The sequence below is a fragment of the Tripterygium wilfordii genome, chromosome 7, assembly GCF_013401445.1.
Source record: "Tripterygium wilfordii isolate XIE 37 chromosome 7, ASM1340144v1, whole genome shotgun sequence".
Lineage (NCBI taxonomy): Eukaryota > Viridiplantae > Streptophyta > Magnoliopsida > Celastrales > Celastraceae > Tripterygium > Tripterygium wilfordii.
In genome coordinates, this window is record NC_052238.1 from 14,720,195 (window position 1) to 14,746,472 (window position 26,278).

At 36.1% G+C, this 26,278-nt stretch overlaps 2 protein-coding genes and 1 long non-coding RNA gene across 3 annotated transcripts; 1 reads left to right on the plus strand and 2 right to left on the minus strand.

Moving 5' to 3' along the window:
- Nucleotides 1-537: 537 nt before the first annotated feature.
- On the minus strand, nt 538-14,322 carry LOC120002404 (presequence protease 2, chloroplastic/mitochondrial-like). Its single transcript, XM_038851162.1, has 19 exons — nt 13,866-14,322; nt 13,214-13,397; nt 11,464-11,638; nt 11,237-11,369; nt 10,985-11,055; nt 9,387-9,470; nt 8,206-8,296; nt 7,455-7,975; nt 7,169-7,333; nt 6,873-7,091; nt 6,668-6,795; nt 4,998-5,187; nt 4,032-4,115; nt 3,846-3,943; nt 2,888-3,152; nt 2,630-2,792; nt 2,375-2,555; nt 1,516-1,587; nt 538-954 (listed from the first exon to the last, which is right to left on the minus strand). Exons 1-19 carry the CDS (start codon nt 14,164-14,166, stop codon nt 813-815), a joined length of 3,267 nt encoding a protein of 1,088 aa, XP_038707090.1. The 5' UTR covers nt 14,167-14,322; the 3' UTR covers nt 538-812.
- Nucleotides 14,323-17,459: 3,137 nt separating this feature from the next.
- LOC120001337 (4-hydroxy-3-methylbut-2-enyl diphosphate reductase, chloroplastic-like) lies at nt 17,460-21,452 on the minus strand. Its single transcript, XM_038849607.1, has 10 exons — nt 21,055-21,452; nt 20,289-20,485; nt 19,539-19,718; nt 19,293-19,424; nt 19,073-19,147; nt 18,889-18,994; nt 18,709-18,803; nt 18,280-18,465; nt 18,070-18,156; nt 17,460-17,693 (listed from the first exon to the last, which is right to left on the minus strand). Exons 1-10 carry the CDS (start codon nt 21,314-21,316, stop codon nt 17,628-17,630), a joined length of 1,386 nt encoding a protein of 461 aa, XP_038705535.1. The 5' UTR covers nt 21,317-21,452; the 3' UTR covers nt 17,460-17,627.
- Nucleotides 21,453-25,226: 3,774 nt separating this feature from the next.
- Nucleotides 25,227-25,930, plus strand: LOC120002904. Its single transcript, XR_005469203.1, has 2 exons — nt 25,227-25,352; nt 25,541-25,930. It is a non-coding gene; the product is annotated as an uncharacterized LOC120002904 (long non-coding RNA).
- The last annotated feature ends 348 nt before the right edge of the window (nt 25,931-26,278 follow it).

A 26,278-nucleotide genomic window follows, 5' to 3' on the forward strand; every position in this document is an offset into this window, starting at 1 on the left:
AAATTGAGATCAGAGTCTACGTATTTGTCATCTTTCTTGGTTCTACACTGATCAGCAATATTGGCTTCGCCATCGATGACCCATTTGTCATCTAACTGTCAAGTCTTGGAACAGAGAGAGCTTCTTCGTTATGGAGTTGTCAAACTTTTCAAGTACCAAGTCTATTTTGTGTATTATTTTATAAAGAGAAGTGTCGATGTGTATAATTTATAACCTTCTGATCATTTAAACGGACACGATTAAACAATTGCAACGATTGCTCTTTTAAGGGGAGAGTAGCATACCCCTATCCCCATTGTTACCCCACTTAATTCTCCCCCTTATCATTCAAGGATTGTGAAACTTCTCCTTCCTCTTTAACCCTCCTCACTTGTTTCTAGCCGAGTATCAATAGAGTTAATGCTTAATTAAGATTTCAAACAAATTGATCCTCGGCTAGAAACAATTAATTAAAAACAACTAAATCAATTAATAACTAAAAATAACATTGTTTATATAAAAAATGACATATCTATGAATTTAAAAACACAAGAACGTGCCAAGTGTGAAACTCTTTGAATGTTAAAACATATTCTCCTATTGAGAACGAGGAGTTTTAAAATTTTATACAATCAAAGAATCATAGTCCTTAAACTGTGAAACTCTCTTGACAATAATCACCAAATCATAGATTAAGAATGTGTGACAGTGCAACTCTTATTTAGTTTCAAATCGCAATGAAAAATTATGAGGGATAATCTTGGCATCTCATACAGGAGGAATAAAAAATTTTAGGTAAGAGTTGCTTGTTATCAAAGTAATGTTCCTGGATATTATAGTGCTTTCTTTACTTGAAAGAAGTTAGAACGCTCTTTGTTAGCAGCATCAACATCGTCGGGAGAAGCAACCGCTACCACAACTCCTTTATCTTTAAGAGTCTCAATTGCATCGCCGAATTCCTTGAAATCCTTCAAACTGTGGTAAATGTAAGCGGAAATTAGAAAAAGAAAAGAGGCTTAAAGACAAGACTTGTCCATAGCAGTATCGTGTTCATCAATGCGATATACACAACTTCATAGTTTATCTAACAAGGTGTTGCTTAGAAGAATAAACAAGAAGATTTCTTCTGATAGAAATGACTCAACTAATTGAAACTCCCCATGAAAAGTACATGGTATCGTCCCAGATGGGCGGAGGCATCTTAAAATATTCATATAAACATAATTTGAAACTTTGATCAGACAATATTATTTTGTTTCAGTCTAAGATGAACAGTGCAAGTTGCAATATAACAGATCTAAACTTTATTTTCTGTTATGTTCAATGAGGTTATGATATCTGCGTCCCAGAAGTACAAGAATTTTGCTCAGTGAATGCCACCATCCATTAACATTAGTGTCAGCAAAGTCATATGCATATTTTGATTATACAGACTACCTATGTTGCATTTTCAATTCCTTTTTTTGTCCGTTAAAAGATCAACGGAACAATGCTTGGTTATGCAATCAAAACACCAATGCTCATTTTCGTTCTTACCTTGTTGACAATATCTCTTCACGTCTCCTTTGCCTTTCGTCTTCTGTGATTCCCAATATGTATCGTAACATACTGAAAAAAGAACAGAACAATAGATTAACCGCAGTGACGACAACAGAAGAAGAAACACTAAAAGAATGCAATTCCCAGTAACCTCCCAACTTTTACCTCCACAGGATTTTAAATTTATTTCAGGATTATACAAATCATTTCATTGAAAAGCCATTCGTTGGAAAAAAGAAATACAAAATTGAAGTCCCTTGGCTTGACATATTACAGTCATGGAAAACTCCTAATGAATATTGAGCTAGTGGGTGGTCTCCAGTACTAGGGAAGATCAAATCAAAGGATGGACAGAAAAAAATACCAAGGCAGGCAAAGACATGGTTCCTCGCCCTGCCACTGTTAGTTAGCTGGATCATTTGGAGAGAAAGAAACAGGAGAAATTTTTAGGAGGAAGAATCAACTCTTGGGGTTGTAAGAGACAGGTGGCTAAAAAGACTTGCTTTTGGGATATTCTACATCACTTTCCTATAAATGGCCAGAACCCTCTCTGTGAACTAAACTGGCATGAGATATTTGAATATAATGAAATGTGATGATGACTCAAAATGATAAAGCTATTGCTCACAGATAATTCAGCCATCTCCTTCCAATCGATTTTTCTACCCCAAAAATCAGGGTGGATATTTACTGTCATTCCCATGATACATCTAGTCAGTAATAACCCAAAAATTTCAGACAGATAAATAATTGAACTGTATCACATTTTTCAGTTGAGAGAACATGAGAACATTATCTACCCATGCAAAGCTCTAGCCATACAAAATGACAACACAAAATGGTGGCATCCACATACCTACTGTAACCTTTGGCATCAGGCAACTGGTATCCGTCCACATCTCCAATGGTCCCAATGATTGCTTTCGTAAGAGTATCATTATCCATCTCTAAATCACGTAGAAAAACCCCCGTTCCATCATACACATCAAGTGTCTTTAACAGGTTCGGGTCCCGATAGGAAAGGAAGGAAAATACTCCTACATAAAACCTCCATAATAAGACTTTGAAAAAGGAATGCTATTCAAAAGGGATAAAGGCACAATTATTATACCTGAGTGAGTATCAAAGTCACAGAAACCTCCATAAGCCCCACCACTGACACGTACACGATCCCACAACCATGTGTTACTTATGTATTTTGAAATAACATAAGCACTTCCATTAAGCTGATAGCCGGTATCATATATATTAGCCGCTTTGCCCACATAATTAACCTATTAGAGGTCAATTAGAAGTCAGGTTTAATCATTCCAAAAATAAGGAACTACCAAAAAAAACAAGCAGAAAGAGAAAAAACAATCAAGTTTACCTGTGTTGGCACCACAATAGCTTCATTTATTGAAGGAAGTTGTGCATTCCAAGCAGAGTTTTCAACAGGAGAACTTCTGGGAAGCAAATCAAGAAACTTACTAACATATTTTTCTGAGCTGGTGAGATTTTTTCCATCAGCGGTCATATTTATCAAACAATCATTCCTTGAAAGCAAGGATTTACGAATCTCCTCAAGAGATGAAGAAATTTCATCCCAATCTTGTTCAACTTTGTCTTCAAGAGTTCGTAGGAATTCCAGGTAGCTACATGTAAACCATAAATTAGGAAAAACATCAACCCTCATCTGAAGAAGCTCCCTGTAAAACTTGAAGCTTGCACTCATCGAAAAACATATTAAAAACAATGGAAAAGCCCAAGAACTATTCTATTTGCACGTAAACAGTAAATAATCTGCATAAGCATAACAATTGGAGGTGCCTTTACACTGATGCTCCATTTGTGTGCATATAGTTATCATGTTTTCAGGGAATTATTTGTGTACATGTATTTGGATTCTTGTACTGCAACGAAAAGGACACAATTTTCAATGATCAAAAAACACATAACGGTCAGTGAGCAACATTGCTCAGTACCTGTGTCCGAGCAGAGAATGATATACTACAGGGAACAAGCATTAGTATGCTTATGGAAAGCACATTACTATTTCCTGATAAGTTATGTTATGGATTTTAAGCTTAATTTTGCGGACCAGAAAAAATATTTCAGTTGCATCATTTTGTTATACTGCACTCAAAAATTTCCAGAACAAAAAAAATATGTTCGACCTAGGATAATGCTAGGGGCATACCGAAACAGGATAGAAAATCATAGTTTCACTACAAAGGTATATAATGGTCATTGAACCAAAACTTGTACTGGATAATTGAGATGTGACGCTAAAGAAAAATACAGAATTAACCATGGGATAATCACTTGAAATCATATTTTCTTCTAACCTGACACCGCCCATTTGTTCAGAGATCCACCCTGCAACATTTAGCTTTGCATCCATCCTGGTGGCAGCAATTCCGTGACCACTGCCTCTTAATCGGTTCTGGCATGTATGGGAAAAAAATTAAACAAGAAAGTAGAGGCAAAGGGTGTTTCCTGCTCATTCAAGAAAATAATTTCAACAGAAATACCTCCATCCTTGCTTTGCTTTGAGAAACAAACTGTTTAAACCGCTGCTGATCCGTAAATTGGACTTCTTGGAGAATACAATTAATCTGCAATATAAGATCACACGACCCTTCATCAAGTCAAGTTACAATTTAAACGAAAGCACGAATAATGGAAACTACAATTTTATCTGCAAAATAAAGCCATTTCTCAGGAAAGTCTCAGAAATTTGTAGAGGGACAACCATGTTCTTCAAACAAGTCCGTAACTTAAAAGCAATAAAAAAACACACTTTCCTTTCTGAGAAAATGGGGGTGGAAGCAAGGCGAGGAGACGCAGAAGGTCACTATGAATCTACTAGAGCACCCAGAAAAAAATGCTAGACGAAAGTTCAATATCAAAGCCAAAATTGAATCTTACAGTACTTCCCATATTTATTCAGAAAATATTTCATCCATTTTTCAAACTGTCTTTCTTAAGAAACTTGTATGCAAGTACATGTGAACATAAGGGAAACTTACATCCAACGAACAGCCAAAGTAATTGTATTCAATTTAGCATTTCATAAAAGTATATCCAATTTAAGCAGGACAAAAATTACATCTCAATCGACAGCCAAAGTACTTAACAATCCAAAAAAAAAGGACAAAAGGTTCCCAAATAGAACTTAAAAAGGGATAAGACAATAATAAAGAACTTAAAGCTAGAACATAAAGAAATTCCTAAAAGAAACCTGTGAAATGTAAACTTTGAGGAAGTGTAATCATGGGATAGAAAGAAACAAAGCATGATTGAAAATCCCCAGAGCAGAACTAGTAGAAATTAATGACAGTAGTAGTAATAAGTGAATATTGCAATTATTTTTCTTTGATTCTTTCCCCCATTTTTTTCTAAGTAGTCAACATCCAACCATGTGGTACATTTTTATTAATTCCAGGATCTGAGTGTGTAACAGTAACTAAATAAAACAATAGGCTACAAGAAAATACCAAGTTAAAAAGGTCCTCAGCACATCCTGCCATGGCTTTACCCCGAACAATCATACGGCTACAGGGATCCTTCCTGCCTCGTATTGATGATGTAAGAGGATAAACTGAAATTCCTCCAGTTTTCCTCCCAATCAACTGATTAAGCTGCACAAAACTCAGATCTTTTGTACCCATCTCCAGCAATGATTGACTGCCGTAAAGAGCATTAAATAGTCAAATACAGGACAAATAATCATCTACATAAATATGACTAAAAAACATAGAACCATTGCAAGTAACCATCAAGCACAGTATGTTCCAGGATTTGATTAAAGGTTTTCTTTATCTTTTGGTGAAAAAGAAACAGCATAGGTCTCGGATAAAAATCAAGGACATTCGGTAATCATAGTTCATATAAGAAACTATACTCACATCAGGTAATAAAGAAAAATCCTAGAGGGAATACTTATAGTCCAAGCTAAATTTTAACGTGGTCCAGCTGTGGAGCAATAATTGGATTTGAAAATTAAGAGGAGAGAAAAAGTGATTAAACTTCTACTAAGCTTACAACCATAGTCGCTGGCTGTGGAACTTCTAGACTTTCACCACTCAAATTAATGAAGAACAGTATCATTACACACGGGGCAGAGAACTGTGGTGTTTGTGTTTTCTATGGGATCCTTTTTCTTTGAGATATCAATAGGTTTTTCAGGTAAAATTATTCCAAATGACGATAACAAAGCACGATAGATCGGTCAATCCAAAAGAGCATTGCATGCAAGTGATCTCATTAATTAAAGTGCTAAACATGGTAAAATTTAAGCATTTATAAGCAAACAAATTGTAAGAAAACTGAAAGACTAGAGAAAAACAGACTGAAAATTTTCCTGTGGATGATAGTAAAAAAAGTGACAGGACTTTGTTTGGCTCAAATTATTATAGTTGGGCCAAATTGGACAAAAGATGATAAATGATGAGTATCACAGCATAAGCAGCAGCATAATATAAGGAATCTAACCTTAATATTAACAGAACATAACGATTTCCGACAGATTGAAGTTCACATGCAAAATGAGAGGATACATATATTTTTCCTTTGGCCGGAAGAGAGATGCATACTTTGCATAAAGTCATTCCAAGATGGAGAAATGAAATTTTTTAAAGATGAGGTATGAAATATATGATAAAACAATGCACATGGCCTCTACATGCTGAATTGATAAACAATGAACCCGCAAAATGAAATGGATTAACCTAAAACTAAAATACATTCATGGTAGCAAGAGGTGCACCATATAATCAGCAACCGAATTTTGGTCATGCAAAACAAAAACCAAGCAATTGCACCAGCAAACAGAAGCACGATTGATTGTGGTTGTTGAACTGTGTGTACTGTGGAAAACATGTAGACTGAAAGATTAACATTTAAGGAACAAGAAATAAAAGAAACACGTGCATAGTCTACGATTCATCTTATGCTGAGATCAGAAGAGAGGGGAAAAGAGAACCTCCCATCGTTGTTAGCCGCAGTCTCAGGTTACAGTTACATTGCATAAAGGACTAACATTCAGAAACAATAGCAGGACTGATCAGTTGACATGACTATCTTCATTTTAACCTAGAAAATGTTTTTCTGTACACAGTGGATACTTGGCAAGAAAATAATCATTAGCATTAAGGTGAAATCTCACCAGAAAAGAGGAACCAAAGAAAGTAGTTCTTGCTTCAGGGAACTCATATTAAAGACTATTTCAGTGTAGAGGACATCATTTGTGAAGAGGTCATGCTGTAAAACTTTTACTCCATTTATTTCCCCAACCTGAAGATATTGCAATGTCAGTACAGTGTTCAACCAAACTGGAAACAACAAAGGACACTCAGAACACTAATGATCACCTCTGTAGGAACATGTATAGGTTCCTTTGGAATGTCTTGTAGAGAAAGGCTAGGAACAGTTCTTAGAGCTTCCGGTGGATCAGGAGTTTCCTGCTTCAATCTTAGCTCTTGGGTGGCACGTGCAAGCTCAGCAAGATCTTCTTCTGTCATACTTGCTTTAACATTATCCAAAATTGCTTTCTCAGCAGCTTCATCACGAGAAGCTTTCTCTGGATCAGGCTGGCACAGAAATACCACGGTCATGCTATATAGTTGTAAAATTATAACGAGTGTAACATGATAGGTATAATGATTACCTGCATCTCGACTGTAACACAGTGTGGATTGTTCAAGATGAATTTCTCAATTAGTGGAGAAAAAACAGCTTTAGAGCCTTCCTTAGCTATTCTGTCTTTTAGATCCATCAAAGGTTTCTCATACTTTAACGGCTCAAAGGGGTTCATATCATATATCCACTTTCCCTATAAAAAAAGAGAAAGAAAAGGGAAAAAAGGAAAAGTAACAAGGAGCCATTAAAGTAACAGCTACTGCGTAGAAAACCAATTCCTTCTGCTATAAAGATTTAGAGAAAGGGACACTTACCACCGATCGAAGCATCAGTGACAAGCCACGAGGAAATGACCCAGTGTTGTTTTCCCTCAGAGAGAACTCAATTGTATTCATGGATGCTTCGACAGCATCTGTATCAAATCCTTCCTCTGCCAACTTTTTGAGTGTACTCATGACTAGTTGTTCAATTTTTTGAATGTCATCCTCAGAAACACCTTTCAACCCAATACTGAATTGAGGCTGAAGAAGCTCGTCCTCAATCCCACCACCAACAATGGCATCTCCAAGACCACTTTCAAGCAAGATTTTCCTCAAGGGAGAAGCAGGAGTTCCCAACATAAGATGGTCCAGAAACCCAAGCGCAAGCTCAGTTTCCAAATCCAAGGGCTTGTCAGAAAGCAACCAGTTAAGACACACCATGTGCTTCCTTTTCAACTCACCATCTTCACCAACAGGATATTTCTCTACAATCCTGACTGGCTCCAAGAAAAGCTTCTGCGGTTTAACCTGTGATTCATTGGGCGCTGGACTTGCACTAAACATATCTAGATATTCTGAAGAGGAAGGAGAGACCAAAAAAAAAGAGTGAGTTAAATAGTATAGTTTTTCAAAGCCTCCCAAAGCCATTACTGATGCTGAAGACGAAGAGATCAAAAAGAAGAACATTAACGATCAAAAAAACCTTAAAAGTCAAAGTTTAGCATGACTGCAAACACTCGAGATACTATAACGCATTAGGAATTAAAGGCATGAATGCATTATCAACAAAGATGTCGTTTCTTACCACTCAGGATGCGTAGGCGTTCAATTGGATCATCATCACCATAAAACCATATCCTCGCATTGCTGGGGTGGTAATATTTGCGGTGAAACTCCTGCAGATTTATCCAGAATACAAGAGATTATATGTTGTCATTGCCTTGATCATCATTACAATGATAATGAACATGATACTTAATGCACAAAAATTAGTAGTACTGCAGCAGCAGAAAGAAAGATGTTGAACGGTTGAAGGTATATTCCTATGCAGATACAAATTACATCACATCTGTAACATGTGCAAGTCAAATTCATGTATACATGCACTCAGAGTCAGGTATCCAAATCCACACACTTATGTCCCCGGAGTGAGCAAACTGATGGGCTAAAATTCTTCAGAACACTACAAAACTTGGTGGCAGAATACCGAAATACAAAATTCATCAAATATCCACCTTCAGGGAGTGCAATTAGAATCTACAAGACAAACAATCCCCCTTGGTGCTAAATGGCATTACTGTTCTCATCATAATGAATATGGAGGATGGATTAGCTAGTTAATGACGGTCCTTTTCATCTTATAAGATACGGGAAAGAAAGAAGAGGTTTAATCGCATGTTTGGGTGTTAAAAAACTTGCCAAGCAAAATAGAAACAGATTGCATTGCTTAATAAATGACATACTAAGACAATGTTTATAGACAATTTTCCTTCAAAAAAATGGTTATAGATAACAGTAACTGCAGTGCTTTGTGCAAAGAATATTTAAATACTTTTTTGGTTTAGGTTGAGTGGAACCTGTAATAAAGATGAAATTCTAAACTAGATACAATAGATCTCGTCTCTTGTAGATTGCTGTAAATGAGTGGCACCAAGGAATGGAATTCTTGCATTGCTTTGTAAAGTTAAACCGTAAAAAAATGCTCAAAGAAAATTTTAGCATTTAAATGAATTCCAACAATTCATACTTGTCAATATGGATCTAAAACTAGCTAAAGTTAAACGTTCCTGGTCCACTATGATACAGAAAACAATGTTGATAGACAAGAATCTTATGCCAAATCAATTATTATATAACTTTCTCAAACTGAAAGAGTACAAAATGATATATGTAACTTAAAGGTTACCCTGAGGCCTGAGCAGACTAGATTTCAATACTTTACCACAAAATTATACCAAGTATATCAATTCATTGCAAACAACCAACCTTAAATTCCTCAAATGTTAGTTTGGGAATGACATTTGGATCACCCCCACTATCAACACCATAAGTATTGTCCGGAAAGAGAGCCTGAGAAGCAGTTAAATATAACAGTTAATGATACACAGAGAGAGAGAGAGAGATTTTCAGGGTAAAAAATGAAGTGAATGTTCAAAAATATTTACCAAACAAATGACATGGATGGTTATAACATGAGAATTTTCAATGTCCAAGCACTACTATTAGCAGACAGCCATTAGCTCTCACAGTATTTGCGTGGATGGTTAAATGACCAATATCCTACTGTTCTTACAAGTTACAAAGTGTTGGGATTATTGCACTAAAAAAGTTAATTCACCGAGGAAATCCCGAATAAAGAAATAGAAAGAACACCAGAATTTTTAAAGTGGAAAACCCTTCGCAGTGAAAAAAACACAAGACCGTAGTCCAACTAAAAACTTCCACTATGTAGAACAATGGGTACAACAACCTTCAGTAGTAATTACCACTATGGGATCACAAGCATGTGGAATAATTTACCTAAACCCTAGATATGCCCAAGTGTATAATCACTCACTCTTTCTCTGCACGCTTTCTTTATGCAGGAACACACACAGAGACTAGTTCTAGACCATGAACTTGAACCACCTATTTACATTAGACTTTTTCGTGTTGTTGATTGAGTGTGATAAAGTCATTCACACTTACTCAACGCTGTATCATCTCCTACAGCATGGGAATATGGAGAAATTAATTGGTCAAGAACTGATCCAAATCTTCTTGTGGGCCATGATGCATTAAAGACTTCATGACCAAATTGTATAACTCAACTTGTAGCCACCAAAGCTACATGCCTGCACATGCTAATATAACGTATCCAATTTCACATGTGCAGACGTGTAACTTTGGTGGCCTACAAGTTGGAGTAATGCAATTTGGTTATGAAGTCTTAAATGCATCATGGTCCACGACAAGAAATGGATCAGTTCTTGACCAATTAATAGTGTAGAGAATCAGTGCATTAATTGGTCTATATTCACATGATGGAGGAGATGATGCAACGTCAACCAAGTGCGGATGAATTTATTGCACTCAATCAAAAACACGGCAAAGTCTACTATAAATAGGTGGTTCAAGTTCATGGTTTACGACGAGTCTGCGTGTGCGTTCTTACATAAAGAAAGCATGCAGAGAAAGAGGAGTGAATTATTATACACTTTGGTGTATGTAGAGTTAGGGTAGATTACCAAAATTATTCCACTCGCATCCCATAGTGGTAATTACTACGGAAGGTGTTGTAACCTGAAATTTTTTAGCTGGACTATGGCCCCGTGATTTTTCCCTATGAAGTGTTTTCCAAGTTAAAAATTTTAGTGTTCTTTCTTATTCTTTAGTCAAGATTTCCTCGGCGTGCAATAATCCCAACACAAAGAGAATGAACAAATGAATTGATTCTCACTTGACAAGCACAAGAGCCCACAAAATTTAATGAATACATGTATTAGTACCTTTTATAACATGAAAACTAAAATATTTGTGCTAAGATATTCTCTAAAATTTCAAAAACAAAATGAAAGAAGTTAATAAAACAATGCAAAACTTGCCTGTTGAGCAGTCCTCCCCAATATATTATCAGGCTGGGAATAGACACCTTTCATCTCATTGAAAACAACACCTAAATTTTAAAACAAAAACCAGTAAGGACAATGAGTCAATGACTATAACAAAGTTACAAGGTCAGCTATCACTCAGTTTACATAAGCAATAAACCCAAAGTCATGCTCAGGGCAAAATAATATTTTCTGAACACGAAGGCAGAGAATTTAGTGAACAAAAGTAGATATTAAAAATTGAACCTTTAAAACATATTTCTTCCGTTGGATTGTCAAGCTCATAATGCCAACCCTCCTGTTGAAAAATCTGGAGGTCATCCACACATTTGGGGAAGAATACAGCATCCAAGTACACATCCACCAAATTATAGAAATCCTGAAAAAATGAATAAAATATATCAAATGTGAAAATCCAAAGTGGATTCCAAAACTGACATGCCATATCATGTACTTTTCTACCTCATTTTTACCTTTGTATTTGTGGAAGCAACTGGATAGCAAGTCCTATCCGGATATGTGAATGCATTTAGAAACGTATGCAAACTTCCTTTCAACAATTCAACAAATGGCTCTTTCAAAGGATACTTCCTTGATCCGCACAATACACTGTGCTCCAATATGTGAGGGATTCCAGTGGAATCTTTCCTGCAAGAGTAATCATATTGAATGAGATGATAAGAACTAAAATAAAAAACCAAGTAATGAAAGAAATAATGTTTCTGTAAGTAAAACCGCGGAACATCGATATGTTTTGGCATAAGTCGATTTTGATGAACCAACTCTAGCAATTCATTTCGCTTATGCAACATTTAAAACGAAGAATAACCATAACTATTGCATTGCAGAATTTCAATTGTAAATCAGTTAATCAATTCACAAAGAAAATCATATAACAACCTTTGTTACTTGTAATTCAGAGTGCTATAAAACATGAAAATCTACTCAAGACACCGTATGCGATATCAGAACTTATCCATACGTCCACATCACCAGCTTATCCATGAAGAAAACAAAATTATCAGAGGATCTCCCAGAGCTCTGGCATGATAACACTGCCAAAATCTGTAGTAGTATACTAATTGATACATTTCCTATACCATCAGCATTTGGACCCTATATATTACGAAATGAGTGCATTGTCATCATCCAACTGCAAAATTTCAACTTTTCCTGCGACATAGATTGCTTTTGTAGTACAGATATGGATTGGGGATTTGGGGTTCATGTTCCTATTCTTTGTTCTAGGGAGTCCAAGCCTAAGATAAACTTAGTAAGTTCACACCTAAACACACATATAACTATTAAATTAAATGTCATAGTTATACAATAAAATAATATCTCAAGATAAAGCGCCCATCTATCATGTGCTTTGAGATTTTGTAACCCAATATTTCCTCCAAGCAATTCAATTGATAACCACATTAAATTCTCTAGAAACTCAAATAGTATTTGGATTCAATACGAAATAAAGGCTGATTGAAGCAAATCAACTTACTCAAGATGATAATCGTCTAGAGTTTCCCCAACATATGACACTAATCATTGACTCCTCTTAAGACTATTCCTTTTGTGACATGAGAATCACTCCAAGACAACAAGCCTTAATGCCATTAGTTGGGAAGGGAGGTCACATTCATAGTCTCTCTCCCTTGGCTGTTTGAAAGAAACCTTGTATACTTTGGCATTTCGCTCTATCTAAATCATCCACTGTACCAGAAATTACTATCCCAAATTGAACAGTTTTAAGCGTTTTAGCTACTGGTTGGGAACAGCCCCTACAAATTAAGAAAGAAAAGAACAACAAAACAATCTTCTACTAAGATCTCTATCATTAATGCAGACTAGGCTGAAATGATTTAAAAAGAAATCATTATGAAGCAGCCAAAATAACTTACAAGCCAAACTAGTTAACAACTTCACCAATACGAACAATATAAAGAAAATAAACGAAAAACGGATACTTGCACCATCACAAATTCAACAAAGCCATCTGAAAAATTAAGATTTCACTAGCGTATACTCAATTCCCAGGATTGATAGAAACCATATTATCACCTTCTAATATAACAAGGCAGCCAATATAATAAAATCTCTTTGAACCTTGATGTGATCTACTAATGTGTTTACTATCCAGATCAAATTTAATTGGATTCAGTAATCATGGTTCATTGCATTGACGTCTGTTAACACAGTGAAATAAGTGAAGTACATCATACTTACGGAGGAGTTCGAAAAACAATGCCGAAAACTTTATTCTCATCGACATTGGAAACTGACATAACCTCGCAACCAGTTTTTTTATGTCGGAAAAGCGTTGCTTTTGATTTACATTCTTCTATAAACTCTTCTGATACTTTCTCAAATCCAAGCTTCTCAGCAACCTCATTTGGGACACCAACAGCATCTGTATGCGTGTATAAATGAAAAAACTTCAATATCATTAACCGTATCCTGAACAACCCACTTCTAGAAGCATTACGAATTTCAACCAAATTGAACATTCAAAAAGAAAATAAGCAACAAGACAGCAAATTCTTAGATCAATAAATGGCTCAATAAGCCCAATCATCAAAACCACAATATTTTTCATGCGTATTGAACCATTTTCCCCACTCTTTTGCTCAGAGTTTTCTAAACAAATTGATCTCACGTGCTATGAACATTTCATTAAACTAGATTAAAAAAATAATGATAACCTCGTATCAAGAATACTAACAAGGAAAATTAGTAAAAAAATTACAAGTAGTAAAAACATTAATTCATATATCATAACAAATCACTGAAAATTATGAACTTACATAAAATAAGTGAAAAATTCAATGAAAAAAACACAGGTTTTAAGTGAGAAGCGAACTTGAAAAATGTTAGGTACCTGAAGAGTATTGAGTGGGAGGAGAGGCTATGGCTTGAGTCGAGAGAGAAGAGAAGTGTTTTTGGAAGCGAAGAGGAGAAGAAACAGTTGGAACCAATCTGCAGTAGCGGCGCAGCAGGGAGCGCCTGGTTAGACCGGGAATCTGACGATGGTGACTGCGAGCAGAAACGGTAGAAAAAGAAGAGGAAGAGCGGGATAAGACAGACGGACGAGAGTGCCTGCCGCGACATGAACGGAAGGAGAATCTGTTACAAGCTAGAGAACAGCACGATAGAGAGCGAAGCACAACTGCCCTCTCCATCGCAGATGAAGAAGCTAAGGAATTCTCTTGTGTGAGACAGAGCAATAGAAAGAGGGGGCGGAGAGGGAAAATATCAGGGTTGGGATTTTTAAAGAATTGATTGATTGTATTGTATCGATGGCTTGGCTTCTCCTTGCCCAGAAAAAATACAGGGAAAATTTTCTATTACGTTCATTAATAAATTTATCTTCTTAATTTAATTTCTTTTTGTTCAAGTATTTTTTGGGCCAAGCCATGCCTTGGCAATCCGCTTTTTTTGTGAGCTCCGATATGCTTAATTCTGCCCATGGATTAGGCCTTATCAAATTTTTTTTGGCCCATGCTTTTCCATGTCTAATCTTTTCAGCGCAGCCCAGCCCGATCCAATAATTTTAGCATATTTTAATTTTTATTTAATTATCTTAAATATAAGTATCATAAGTATTTACATTTTTTAATTTTTATTTAATTATCTTAAATATAAGCATCATAAATATTTGCATTTTTTATTTTTATTTTTTATAACCGAATAACTACCCAATCCAACATGTCCTTGGAATAGCTTAATGAGCATAGACTTGGGCTGCTAAGTCAGCATGTACAGAAGTTTTCCACCTGTCAACAGGGTAAGTCTTGGCGGCGAGGCTCAGTGCACTAAGACCCGCTAGTGGATCGAAGCCCCCACGCACTAGTGCCCATCAAGAAATTGCTAACAGTTGAATCCAGAACCTAGGCACACATTCAACTAGAGCGTCTAACCAGACCCACCTTTCAGTGATTTTTCTTTGGCGACGATGCGTGACACGTGTTTGGCTCATAAGAGTGATCCCAAAGAAATCAGCAGGACGTGTAAGCAACTTGATGTAATGCATATAAGAATAAGTGATGAGACTTCTTGAGAATCTTCACCTGATATGCATTATCTACAACTTGGAAAATCTAGTGACTTTAACAGAGATTAGGAAAAGACATATGACATATATGCTTCAACTTGTGAAAGGGTCTGGAATACTACCAACTGTTTTGTGTTGACCTTCGATGAGGATTTGATCTCTGTGTGTGTTTGAGAAAAAAACTGCTTTATATATTCTTCCGTTGAGGTAGAATGTCAAAATTGTTCTCTTTTCCCTTCAAGTTCAAGATTAATGGTGTAGTGATTTGGTGGCCTATAAAAAGGGATTTCAAAGCAAAGCAAGACAGTAGCAGCAGCAGCTAGGGATGTTGATATTCAGGGCACATGTTGTTCACTCCCCCTCAAGGGCTTCCACTTGACCAAATGTGATTTTACACACATTTGCTGCTGCAATCAAGTGAGGCCGGATGGGAGAACTTTTGGGGGACATGAACAAGTTGTGCCTTGTGAAACAGTAATACAGTTTCTCTGTCTGGCCCGACGATGGCTACCATTGTTCACTCTCCCTCAAGGCTTCCAGCCTAGCTAGCTAACTTCATTGGCTCAAGGTGCATGGAAGCCTTGTGGGGGAGAGTGAACACAAGTTGTCATCATTTTTTATGAACTAGTTTATATCTATCTATCTATCTATTGGTGCTATATTGTTCAAGTTTTTGTTGGCTGCCAACCCACAACGATTAGTCTATACCTTCACCTTGGCCTAGCTAGAACAAACTCCATTACCAGGTAGAGTTCAACTCTGCTTGACAAGGAAGACACAACTGCAACAGGAGGAGATAAAACATGGTTACTTTGCTTTTCTTATAAAAAAAGCCCTTCAAATAAGTTCAAAGAGATGATTTAGCTAACATGCCAACATATTATTGTATCTATGTGGTGGTGAAGGAATGAAGGAAAAAAAAAACCCATCCAGCAGATGGATATTTTCACATTTAGTGGTGGGAGACTATCTAATGATGAATTAGTTGCTAACCTAATGATTAAGAGAGAGTCTGTGATCCCCGATTCCCCAGAGGTTGCGAAACTAATTCGTACTCGATACATAGAATTTTCATGTGTTTGTCTAGTAAACATATCTCGTAAATTTATCCAGTGCACATTTAAAAGATAGTAGCTGCGGGTTCCATATTAAAAAGAAAAAAGAAAAAGAAGTCACAGATAACATGTAGTGGAATGGAATATTAGGAACTGCTCTGCGTGGGCTTAACGAGGATGGGTATCATCTAGATGCATAAACACAGTTCTATTAAAAGCCAAAACTCTAGTGCCTACACTCTGGGAAGATCCCATTAGATTGGAATAGACAGACATTTTGACATATTTAAGATTTTTTAGGATAAACAGTACAGTTTCACACTCATACGTACCCTCTTTCTCCTGTTGGAAGAGCACCTTTTATAGCCTGTTCAAGATCTCTGTGGCCTATAAAAAGGTCTCAGTCCATTACTTATAAGAGAGCAAGATCAGCCGTGAACAAGTAATACCTTGATAAGAAAGGCTCCGCGACAATGGCTATGGTTGTCCACTCTCTCAAGGCTTCCAGCAGCCGACCTGCCAGGCTCGAGCTGGAAGCCATGCGGGAGAGTGAAGAAAACTAGTCATGATTTTTTTTCTCGGTGGAAGAGATGACATTGAAAAATTGTTGCAAGGAACATTGTCTTGTTGATCTGAACTACATCTTTTTAAGTTTTTTTTTTTCCTTTTTCTCATCTGTCTATGGTTCTCAAAATATGTGGTTTTTATTAAGTGGTTACTGCAACAGTTATGGCCTCTATGCATTGGCAGATGACTGCTTAAACTTAAATCGTTCATCATGTCCTATATCTCCTAATCCCAAAAATTCGGCAGCTCGCAAGCCATGCCAAGCTGCTTCAGTGGGTGATACTATCAACTAGAGTTGATGTCAATCCCTAATGTAGACATTCTGCTCTCTTACCAAGACTCAACCCAAAGAAGGAAAACCAGCAGTTCATTTTAATCCTCTTAGGACATGCCCTCCTCGCAGCCTAAAAGTTCTCACCCATTCCCCACAGAAAAATAACAAACTCTTCAAGCTTGTATTTGAGTATGTTGCTTGTTCTCCCTCTCATAACAGTACCCAATTTTGAGACTAATTAAGTTCTACATTACACTGTATATGTTTCACATTCATGGAATCCGCAGTTTTAAAACAGACAAGTGGATATGGGACTGTTAAATAACAGAAAAAGAAAATGATCAAAATTGAAAAGAAATAACAGAAAAAGAACATGAGAAAGGAAGATAAACACTAGACAATGGAACCTCCAGGTATATGTACAATTACAATATTGTGCATATATGCATAATTTCATGCCTAAAAGTCTCAAACAACTCTATCAAGAGGAGGGGGGGGGGGGGGGGGGGGGGTGTGAACAGAGGCTCAAACAACCAACACTCCAACATTTATGAACTTCTTACTCAACCCATGCAGCTTAAAATTTCCCATGTAGGATATAAATGTGAGCCGAAATACGAATGAAACATAAATTCAAGTGCATATGGGACTGTTAAATATCGAACTATATGTAGACATAAAAACTGCCGTCTTTTATGCTAGTTGTAAGGCTTCCAGACGTTTGATATCGAACACCTTGATAAGGGCATCTTCAACCACCTGGTTAAAATCCAGTTAGAAACACATTAATGTTAAATACAGTATAGATTTTCATTCGAGCAGAAACAAATGACCTGAGTCAGTATAGCTAGAAATAAAACATATTTGTGCAGTTTAGATTACGTCAGAGCATGCATAAATTGGCATAATCAAACAGATAACCAGAAGTGCACTTGCACTGAACATTGTTACATGACAGCATCAATGACAGACCAGACCACAGAGGGTGTGGGGACTGTAATTTGATCTTAGAGCAGAAAATGTCATGACTAAAACAGTGAAGGGTGAATTTTTGAGAACGGAAAGGAAAAAAAATAAAACCAAGTGCCTGCCTACCAGCAACCAGGGACCATATTGTAGGCTATGGGATAATTACCTTATCAGGGGTAGAGGCACCAGAAGTTACCCCGATTGTGATGGGGCCCTCAGGTAGCCAATTTTCTTTCTCGACCAGCTCCCCATGCTACAAAATCACAATTCATAAAATAATGAATGAATTTAAAAGAAATATACCTTAAACTCATGCAGACAAAGGAAAAGCTAAAGTTCTATCAAGAGAAGTCGAATTAGATGTTTCCACTCTTACCATCAACTTATGAGAAATTCTATTTCCTGGACCTATTCGCTTCTCACAGTCGATCCAATAAGAGGGAATTTCACGGGCCTCTGCAATTTCTTGAAGGTGGGAGGTGTTACTTGAGTTCCAACCCCCAATCACTAACATGAGATCCATTTTGTTTTCTACAAGCTTGTACATTGCATCTTGTCGCTCCTGAAAAGCACACAAATAGGGTAAATATGAGTATATGACTACTGATATAAAAGCAAATATGATGGAGAAAAGCGGAAAGAAGAACTTGGGACGGGGAGACTTCTTTGAGAGGATAAGGCAAAGGAGAGCAGAGAGAAGAAGGGAAGGCATCGACATAATTGCATCATCAAGAATATCATATATACACTAAATCCTCGTTGAAAAAAAAGAACAATAGCAGACACAAGGTTTAGGAAGAATTACTTGCGTAGCATCACAAATTGTATTAAAGCTCACAAAGTGGTCATTGATATTTTCTACTCCATGCTTGCGCATCATAGTTCTCTCTGCCAATTTCCCTGTGACAGCAAAAAAAGTATTATTTAGATCACAAGTAGCCAATAACTTCTTCCAAAAGTTGGAATGACAGAGCCACCGACTAACCAATCTCTTCTGTTTCACCCTTGAGCATTGTTGTCTGATTAGCAATGCCAACTTTTACTAGGTCTCTGTCAGGATCAAACCCCTTGGAAACAGCAAATTTAAATTTCTGCAACGAAGCAAAAAATACTAGGGAATATAAGATAGCACACTACTTAGAAATAAAGCTTATATTAAAAAAAAGTACCTCTAGAAACTTCTCTTTAGTTGAGCTAGATCCATTAAGTTCACCCCCAAGAATGTAGTCACAGACATATATCGCCTGGTTTAAGATAAATAATTCATTATAAACACTTCAACGCATACGGTTAAGGCACAAAATATTCAGGAAAATACAAAACATCTTTTTTTTAAAAATACATTAAACTTTACATGAAAACAAGATTCTAGCCACCTGTAGGAAATACCTCTTTCATATTCTTCACAATAATATATGTTCCTGCAAAAGATGCAGTTGCTACAGTCTCCTCGTGAGCATATTGTCCATGAATGATAGAAGTGTAATCTCCTTTCTTGTGCTTCTCAACAGTGTTCCAAACCTTCAGAAAAATTAGATGTATTTATCATCTAAATTTAGGAAAGTATACCAAATAAAATAAAAGAAATATAGACAAAATTAACTTATAACAGGTGCTTAGTTGCTAATAAGATACCTTAGATACCCAAGGGCAAGTTGTATCGACAATTTGCACATTTTTGTCATTCAGTGCCAGCATTTCATCAACTGCAGCTCCAAAAGCGGGCAGAATCACAACGTCGCCCTTATCAACAACATCAAATTGTTTTATCCCCTCCTCAATGGGGATGTTTTTAACTTGCATCTCCTCCAACCGCTGCCACAAAAAATTCAAAGGCTTCAATAATCAGTACAACCTCCTATAATTTTGAAGAGATGATGTGTGCTGTCCAACCAATTTCATGGACCCATGATTAACGAATTAATCACATCGCAATGAAGTAATGAACCCCGAAGCAGAAAAAAAACTATCTCCAGCATCCTGAACCTTGAAAAAGTGAGTGCATGCCAAAACGTTGAACAAAGATCTTACTGACATAAAATAATGTTCAAAATGACAAAACAAAGATCTAAGATATTACGATGTTCATAAACCAGGTTCAAATCCATGCTTGGCACTCTAACGTACAACCTAATGAGTAATTATATTGAGCACAATCTACAACCATCATTTACAAGATTAATATGACCAACAGAATATTTTAAAAAGACAATATTTTATGTCAGTAAGATCTTTGTTCAACTTTAGAACAACTACACGATACTAGTTTTCAGAACAAATAAGCACTCATATCTTCTACTGCCATAGAAATAATCACCTACAAGAACTGCAGATCGAATGGAGCCTTTGGAGCACATTAATAAGTTCTGAAACTAGTTTACTGACCTTGTTGACAGTTGGATTGTGTATGATTTCGTTGGTGATCCAAATCTTCTCATTGGGAAACTGTTTCCTTGCTTCATAAGCAATCTGAACAGCTCGCTCGACACCCCAGCAAAATCCATAAGATTCTGCCAGTCTCACAGTAACATTGCCCCATGTATACTCGTTCCCACTCTCTTTCAATTTCTTGATAATGTCACCTGAAGATCCAAACACGGAAAATATTTTTAACAACCCATGATTTCATTCAAACGTCAAAAGAAAATAAATACTTTTCAAAAATTCAGTTTGAAAATAGATTGAAAGACGCTAATTTTAGCAAATTTTAATGCTATTATTTCAGGAAATCTAGTTGATTGTTTACATGAAAGTTTACATATACTTTCAGAAGATCATAAAGGTTTTCATGACTCATGCTATATTGTTATGGTAATTAGAGCTCTGTCTGGTCACGGAGAAATCGATAGCCAACATTCCAAACAGCAAGTACAGAAAATTGAGAGAGCTAATAATTTTCCTGCATCAAATTCGGTTGAGAAAAAAGTGAAATGCTTTCACAAAGTAAAACTTGTTTCTCAGTATTTTAAGTTAGCCAAAATAAATTTAAATTTTTTCTTGTAAAAAAAAGTGAACGAATGCTTCAAAGACGATTGGTTTCAGTTAAAATCCCTGCAACCAAACAGAAAGTCCGAAAAACATACATGCAAAAAATTATTCACCAGTCTCTCGATTTTTTCACGTATATGATTTTAATTGCTGAAATTCTTACTAGTATACTCGCGATTCATGAGCTCGAGAGTTTCCTCCTTGTGGCCAAACCCTCTCCGATTATAATTCCTGCTTCTAGACAAGTTCTTCCGAAACACCTTAGCATCAAAATCCGAATCCCGTGCGGCAACAGAACCAGAAGGCTCGGCCCCAGCAGAGCATCGTAGGAGAAACGGCTTCCGGCGCGACGTGAGGCTCTCCGATGACGGACAGAAGAGGTCCGTGCGGAGAGACACGCGGCACAGCTGCAATGATATCGCCATGGCAGAGTCGAACAGTGGTCGAAAAATGCTTTGCTGCAGAGAGAGCGAGAGAGGGATTAAGCTATCGTGTTACCGGTTAAACACGCCCTTTACCAACCCTCTGAAGTGAAGTCCGGTATTCTGTTCCAAGTCCAACTGCCATGTTTTCTCGACGATTTTTTTGAAGTCAAAGTTTTCTACTGGTTTTGTCGTTTTATGGACGAGAATCGTTTTTATCACGATTCCTTATCCACCACAATTGTCAAAATACACATTTACGGAAAAGGACATGGTTATGGTAGGTGGAGGCCTAATATGATTTTCACACCATTCGTATATTTAATTAATTAATTTATGCCCCGTTTGTTTCACGTAAAATAGAATCTTGTAAAATAATATTTATATTTTTCGGTGTTTGTTTAATGGAAATTGATAAGATTAAGGAAAACCAATTAAAAATCTTCATAAAGAAATCACTCTAATATAAGGAAAACAATATCCCATTTTAGAGAGGGTATGTCGTTTTCCAATCCTCCTTCTCAACTATATCTATTGCTGCACATGACTACAATCTTATGTGCTTATTAATTAATATGTCTGATATTATATTTTTTGCTTATTGATCAAATTATGGAGTTCTAATACGTACTTTTGGGGTTTGTAACTCTGTATCCATGATGTTGTGGCAGTTTGTTTGTTTCTTTTAAATTTATATTTTCCACCAAACAAACATCAGAAAATATTAGCAACGTTTTTGTTCAAACACTAAAAATTAATTTTTTTCATGATAAGTTTTCTCTTTTCCATGAAATGTTGGTTTTCCTCGAAATAAACGGAGTATTAAAGTAAAACAATCTTCAAGGGTAGGTTCAGTATTGAAAATACATCCAATAGTTCACCAAAAAAATTTAAAAACTTTCGAAAAAAATCATAAATGTGTATCATTTAGCATGACGAATTCAACGATATTTTCTCTTTTTAACAAAAATTAAATTCAACAAGAAAAAGACATGACAATTTTAGACCATTGGATATAAACTCAAAACACTCGAAATTCGATCATGATGAATTTGATTTATGTTTGTAACAAAAAATACAGTTGGATTCATCATGAGAAACACTACATATTTATGATTTTTTAAAAAATTTTAAATGGTGCATCGGATGGGTCCAGTGTTTTATTTGATGGGGGTGTAAACAATTGGTTACTGTCGATTATTTCGGTCAATTATCTATCGATTCTATTTTTTTAACAAATAATCGACCAATCAATCGGTCTACGGTCGGTTCGATTTCTATGATTTTTTTAACACCTCTATCATTTGGGGAAAGTCATGCTAGAGATTTGAAATATTATTTTCCGTTTTAGTTCACAATTAATATGTCACGTGTGAGTAATTGGGGCAATAAAAGGATATTTAATTAATTTAAAGTAATATTGGTAATGAACGTAAATAGTTGACAAAAGATAGGCTGAAAAATAACGCTATTATGACAGCTCAGACTATATAGATAGGTTTGAAAGATAACGTATTATGACACCTCAGCTCAGACTAATAAATATATGTTTCAATGGTGTGTATAAATGGGATAATAAGTGGAGTCCATTATTTTATTTTGTACCCTTATATTATACTATACTATACTATTATATTATATATATATATATATATATATATATATATTGTCATTTCTGTAATATGCACCAAATATCATCCATAGGATGTGTCCACCAATGGCAAAATACATTTGTCTTATATATATATGTGTGTATGTATGTAATGTTTGTGTTTGCTTGACGAAGTATGTTGCATGTTCATAGATTTACCCAATATGAAGGGTAAAAAAAAAATAGTTAATTAATTCGGTGATAGTTTAATGATGAATTTTTTGGGCTAAAAAGTATGGAGTCTAAAAGTATTGAATTCGATTTTCATCATTGCGAGCAATATCTATCATGTCATCAGGTGAATTTCCATTGGGGAAATTTTATCTCCACACCACAAAAACTTTATCTTTACATCATTTTTTAATTATTTTAAATTTACATAAATATATTATATACAATGACATATAAATCCTTAATCTTTTAAATCACTAATTAAAAAAAACAATATTACATGTGAAGACTATATATATATATATATGAACAGGCGAAGAATTTGGAGTTTGCCATTCAACGCATTCCTTGTTAAATTTAGCTTCCCAGATCTGAATGTCCTCCACCCTCTCTGTCTCTGTCGGCACTGGTCACAAGGTCATGACGCTTCTGAATTATGGGATTGATCGATGTCACAGGCATTGAATTGGTCGATTCGCCTCCTCTAGTGAAGCGTGCGGATCCTCATAATCTGTCCTACATTGAATCAGTGGGCATTTGAGGCACTTTTTCCGGAAAGATATGCGGCTGAGATGGAAAGGACGTTGAGGGTTGTACTTGTAGGGGTGTGTGTGAAGATTGTGGACGGTAGTGGGGATACGGAGGTGAGGGAGATTTATGGGTTATTCAAGAATTCTAAGGCGTTCAGATTGGAGAATTTAACATTGATTGGATCAAAGATGACAGGGATTCTATTTCGAAGAGCTAAGGCAACTTGAATCTTTGTTAATTTTCTTTCTTTGATTTTGATGTTCATTTTAATATTTTACACATCAAGGGTAAATTAGTCTTTTTACTATAATTTTGTTTGTAAATTTATAAAGTTTTGGTGTAAACTTATAATGTCCAAAAAGTGGTGTAACGATAATATTTTTACGGTGTGTAGATAAAATTTCTCTTTCCACTGATGCAGTAGAAGCCCAAGCGTTGGCCCAAGCTGTGGCTAGATCCAAAGAAGAAGCCCATGACCAGGCCCCCTTATATGAGCCATACGTTCTAGACGTCAAGGTGGAGATACGGAATCCCCAGGAGATCAAGTGCAGCAAGGCATTGTGGCTGCCTTTGTAAGCCAATTATGTTCATGAGATTACAGAGTTCGTTTGCATCATTTACTGTGAGCAATACCCTTGTCGTCACTTGCTAGGTTTTATCTCAATTTACCATATCGTTAGGTGGGAAACATGCACGCAACTTACCCGCAATACGTTTATCCCCACGCGCTAGGCTTTATCTTAACATATTCTGTCGTCAGGTGGATTTTCACTTTAAGCAATACTTTTATCGCCACACACTAGGAGTTAGGTGAATTTCTACTGGGAGCAATACTCTCATCGCCATGCGCTAAGCTTTATCCCAACTTATTTTATTGTCAGGTGAGAAACTTCTATACACACAACTTACATTATCGTTAGGTGGGATACTTCTATTGAAATCACCGAGAGAAGTTGCACAGGGAAGACGAGAGACTGGTGCATCTGCAAGGGTACTGTTGAGTGGCGGAAAAACAACTTCTGGAGGGGAATTGATTTCCATTTTATAATATAATATTTTCAGTTGACTTTTATGAAATTGGTTTGACTAATTTTATTTTCCACCACCAAACATCATATGGTCAAGAAAATATTTTCAGGAGTCTGATTTTCCGCCAAGCAAACCGAACATTCAGGCAACATGGTATGTATTTCTGGATTACCATTCCATTGGCTCCGTATTGAGGGAGAAAATGCATTTTACAATACACTCAATATATACTTTGTCATATAAAGTAGCCATTTCTCTTTGAATCCACCGGTAATAAGTAACTATTATGAATTCCATATTTTGCTTCTCAAAAGTAATTACTTCTTCAAATTTTGGTAGAAATTCAACGCAAAAATCACTCGAATCAACTTAGACAACCACAAAAGACTAAAATAAGGCAGGCAGTGTGGCATGTTGGGCCTCCTACTGACCTAGTTGGACCCTCACTCCATTATTAATTTCTTGTCATTTATTCATAAGATTGAATGTTGTTGTGTGGTTTTAATAACTTTAGTGTCAAGTCATCATCATCCCTTTTTAAGCTTGTCCCTCATTGCATACTGGATAACTCAATATGACTTGTTACCAAGATCTTGTTCAAGTGTAGAGAGACTGGCTTTTGGGGTCTTCCAAGAGCCAAATTTGAAAAAACAACAGGTACACACTCTTTAATTTATTATTTCTTTCTATCATGTTAAAAGCAATGGATATACTGCCACTTCTGCAATCATACATACATACATACATACATACATACATATATATATATATATATAGAGAGAGAGAGAGAGAGAGAGAGAGAGAGAGAGAGAGAGAGAGATGGCCTAATGATTTGGATAAAGCAGAGTCGTGGACGTGGACAAGAGAAAAAGAGAGAGAAGAGAGAGTGCAGAGATGATTCGGAGACTGGAGACGTGCATAGCACTGGTTAAACTGGCCATAAATTTTGTGATAGTGGTAGCAGAAGCACTTGGGACGGTCATTGAAGAGAACAACTCTCATCGTCAGCTACATAGGATGTCGAGTAACGCCATTTCGATCCCTTCTGTTGGTTTTCTTCCTTATTGATTTTCATTTGTCTATGAATTTCTTCATTGTGATCAGGCACACACACACTGCTAGCTGATCATGAGGTTGCTTTTCTTTGTGTTTGGTTATGTTTTTTTGTTTTCGCTGGAGTAGTAAACATGTATACATATATATATATATATATAGGCAAGGTTTCTGTGAATTCAGGTTGAAGTTTTGTTTCCCCTTATTAATTTTTTGAATAATATTAATTTCAATATCAATAAATCTTATTCTATTTTCTTTGTCCAGACCCTAACCCGGATTAGTTTATTGCCCGATTTAGTTGTTTGGATTTAAACCAATTAGAGTTTAATCAATTAAGTATGTCCGAAATCCAATTTGGGTTAGGGTCTAGACATGTAAATATTTCGTAAACACGTGACGTTGTCCGACCTGGAACCGACTCGGAACTGGATTTTTGCCACACCTACTCACAGACACTCTTATTGAGAAATTTTTTTTCTTGTAAATAATAATTAAACAAATGGGGGATATTTGTTATTTGATTTGTT

Excerpts from the sequence above, each read along its gene's own strand:
- LOC120002404 (XM_038851162.1), bottom strand. The coding sequence starts at position 14,166 with ATGGAGAGGGCAGTTGTGCTTCGCTCTCTATCGTGCTGTTCTCTAGCT. Across the intron at positions 11,639-13,213 it reads ATTGTTTTTCGAACTCCTCC|GAAAGATTCCACTGGAATCC; the intron begins GTAAGTATGATG and ends TTACTCTTGCAG. Across the intron at positions 7,976-8,205 it reads ACGCCTACGCATCCTGAGTG|AATATCTAGATATGTTTAGT; the intron begins GTAAGAAACGAC and ends CTTCCTCTTCAG.
- LOC120001337 (XM_038849607.1), bottom strand. The coding sequence starts at position 21,316 with ATGGCGATATCATTGCAGCTGTGCCGCGTGTCTCTCCGCACGGACCTC. Across the intron at positions 19,425-19,538 it reads CTTGCCCTTGGGTATCTAAG|GTTTGGAACACTGTTGAGAA; the intron begins GTATCTTATTAG and ends ATTTTTCTGAAG. Across the intron at positions 18,995-19,072 it reads CTAAAGAGAAGTTTCTAGAG|AAATTTAAATTTGCTGTTTC; the intron begins GTACTTTTTTTT and ends GCTTCGTTGCAG.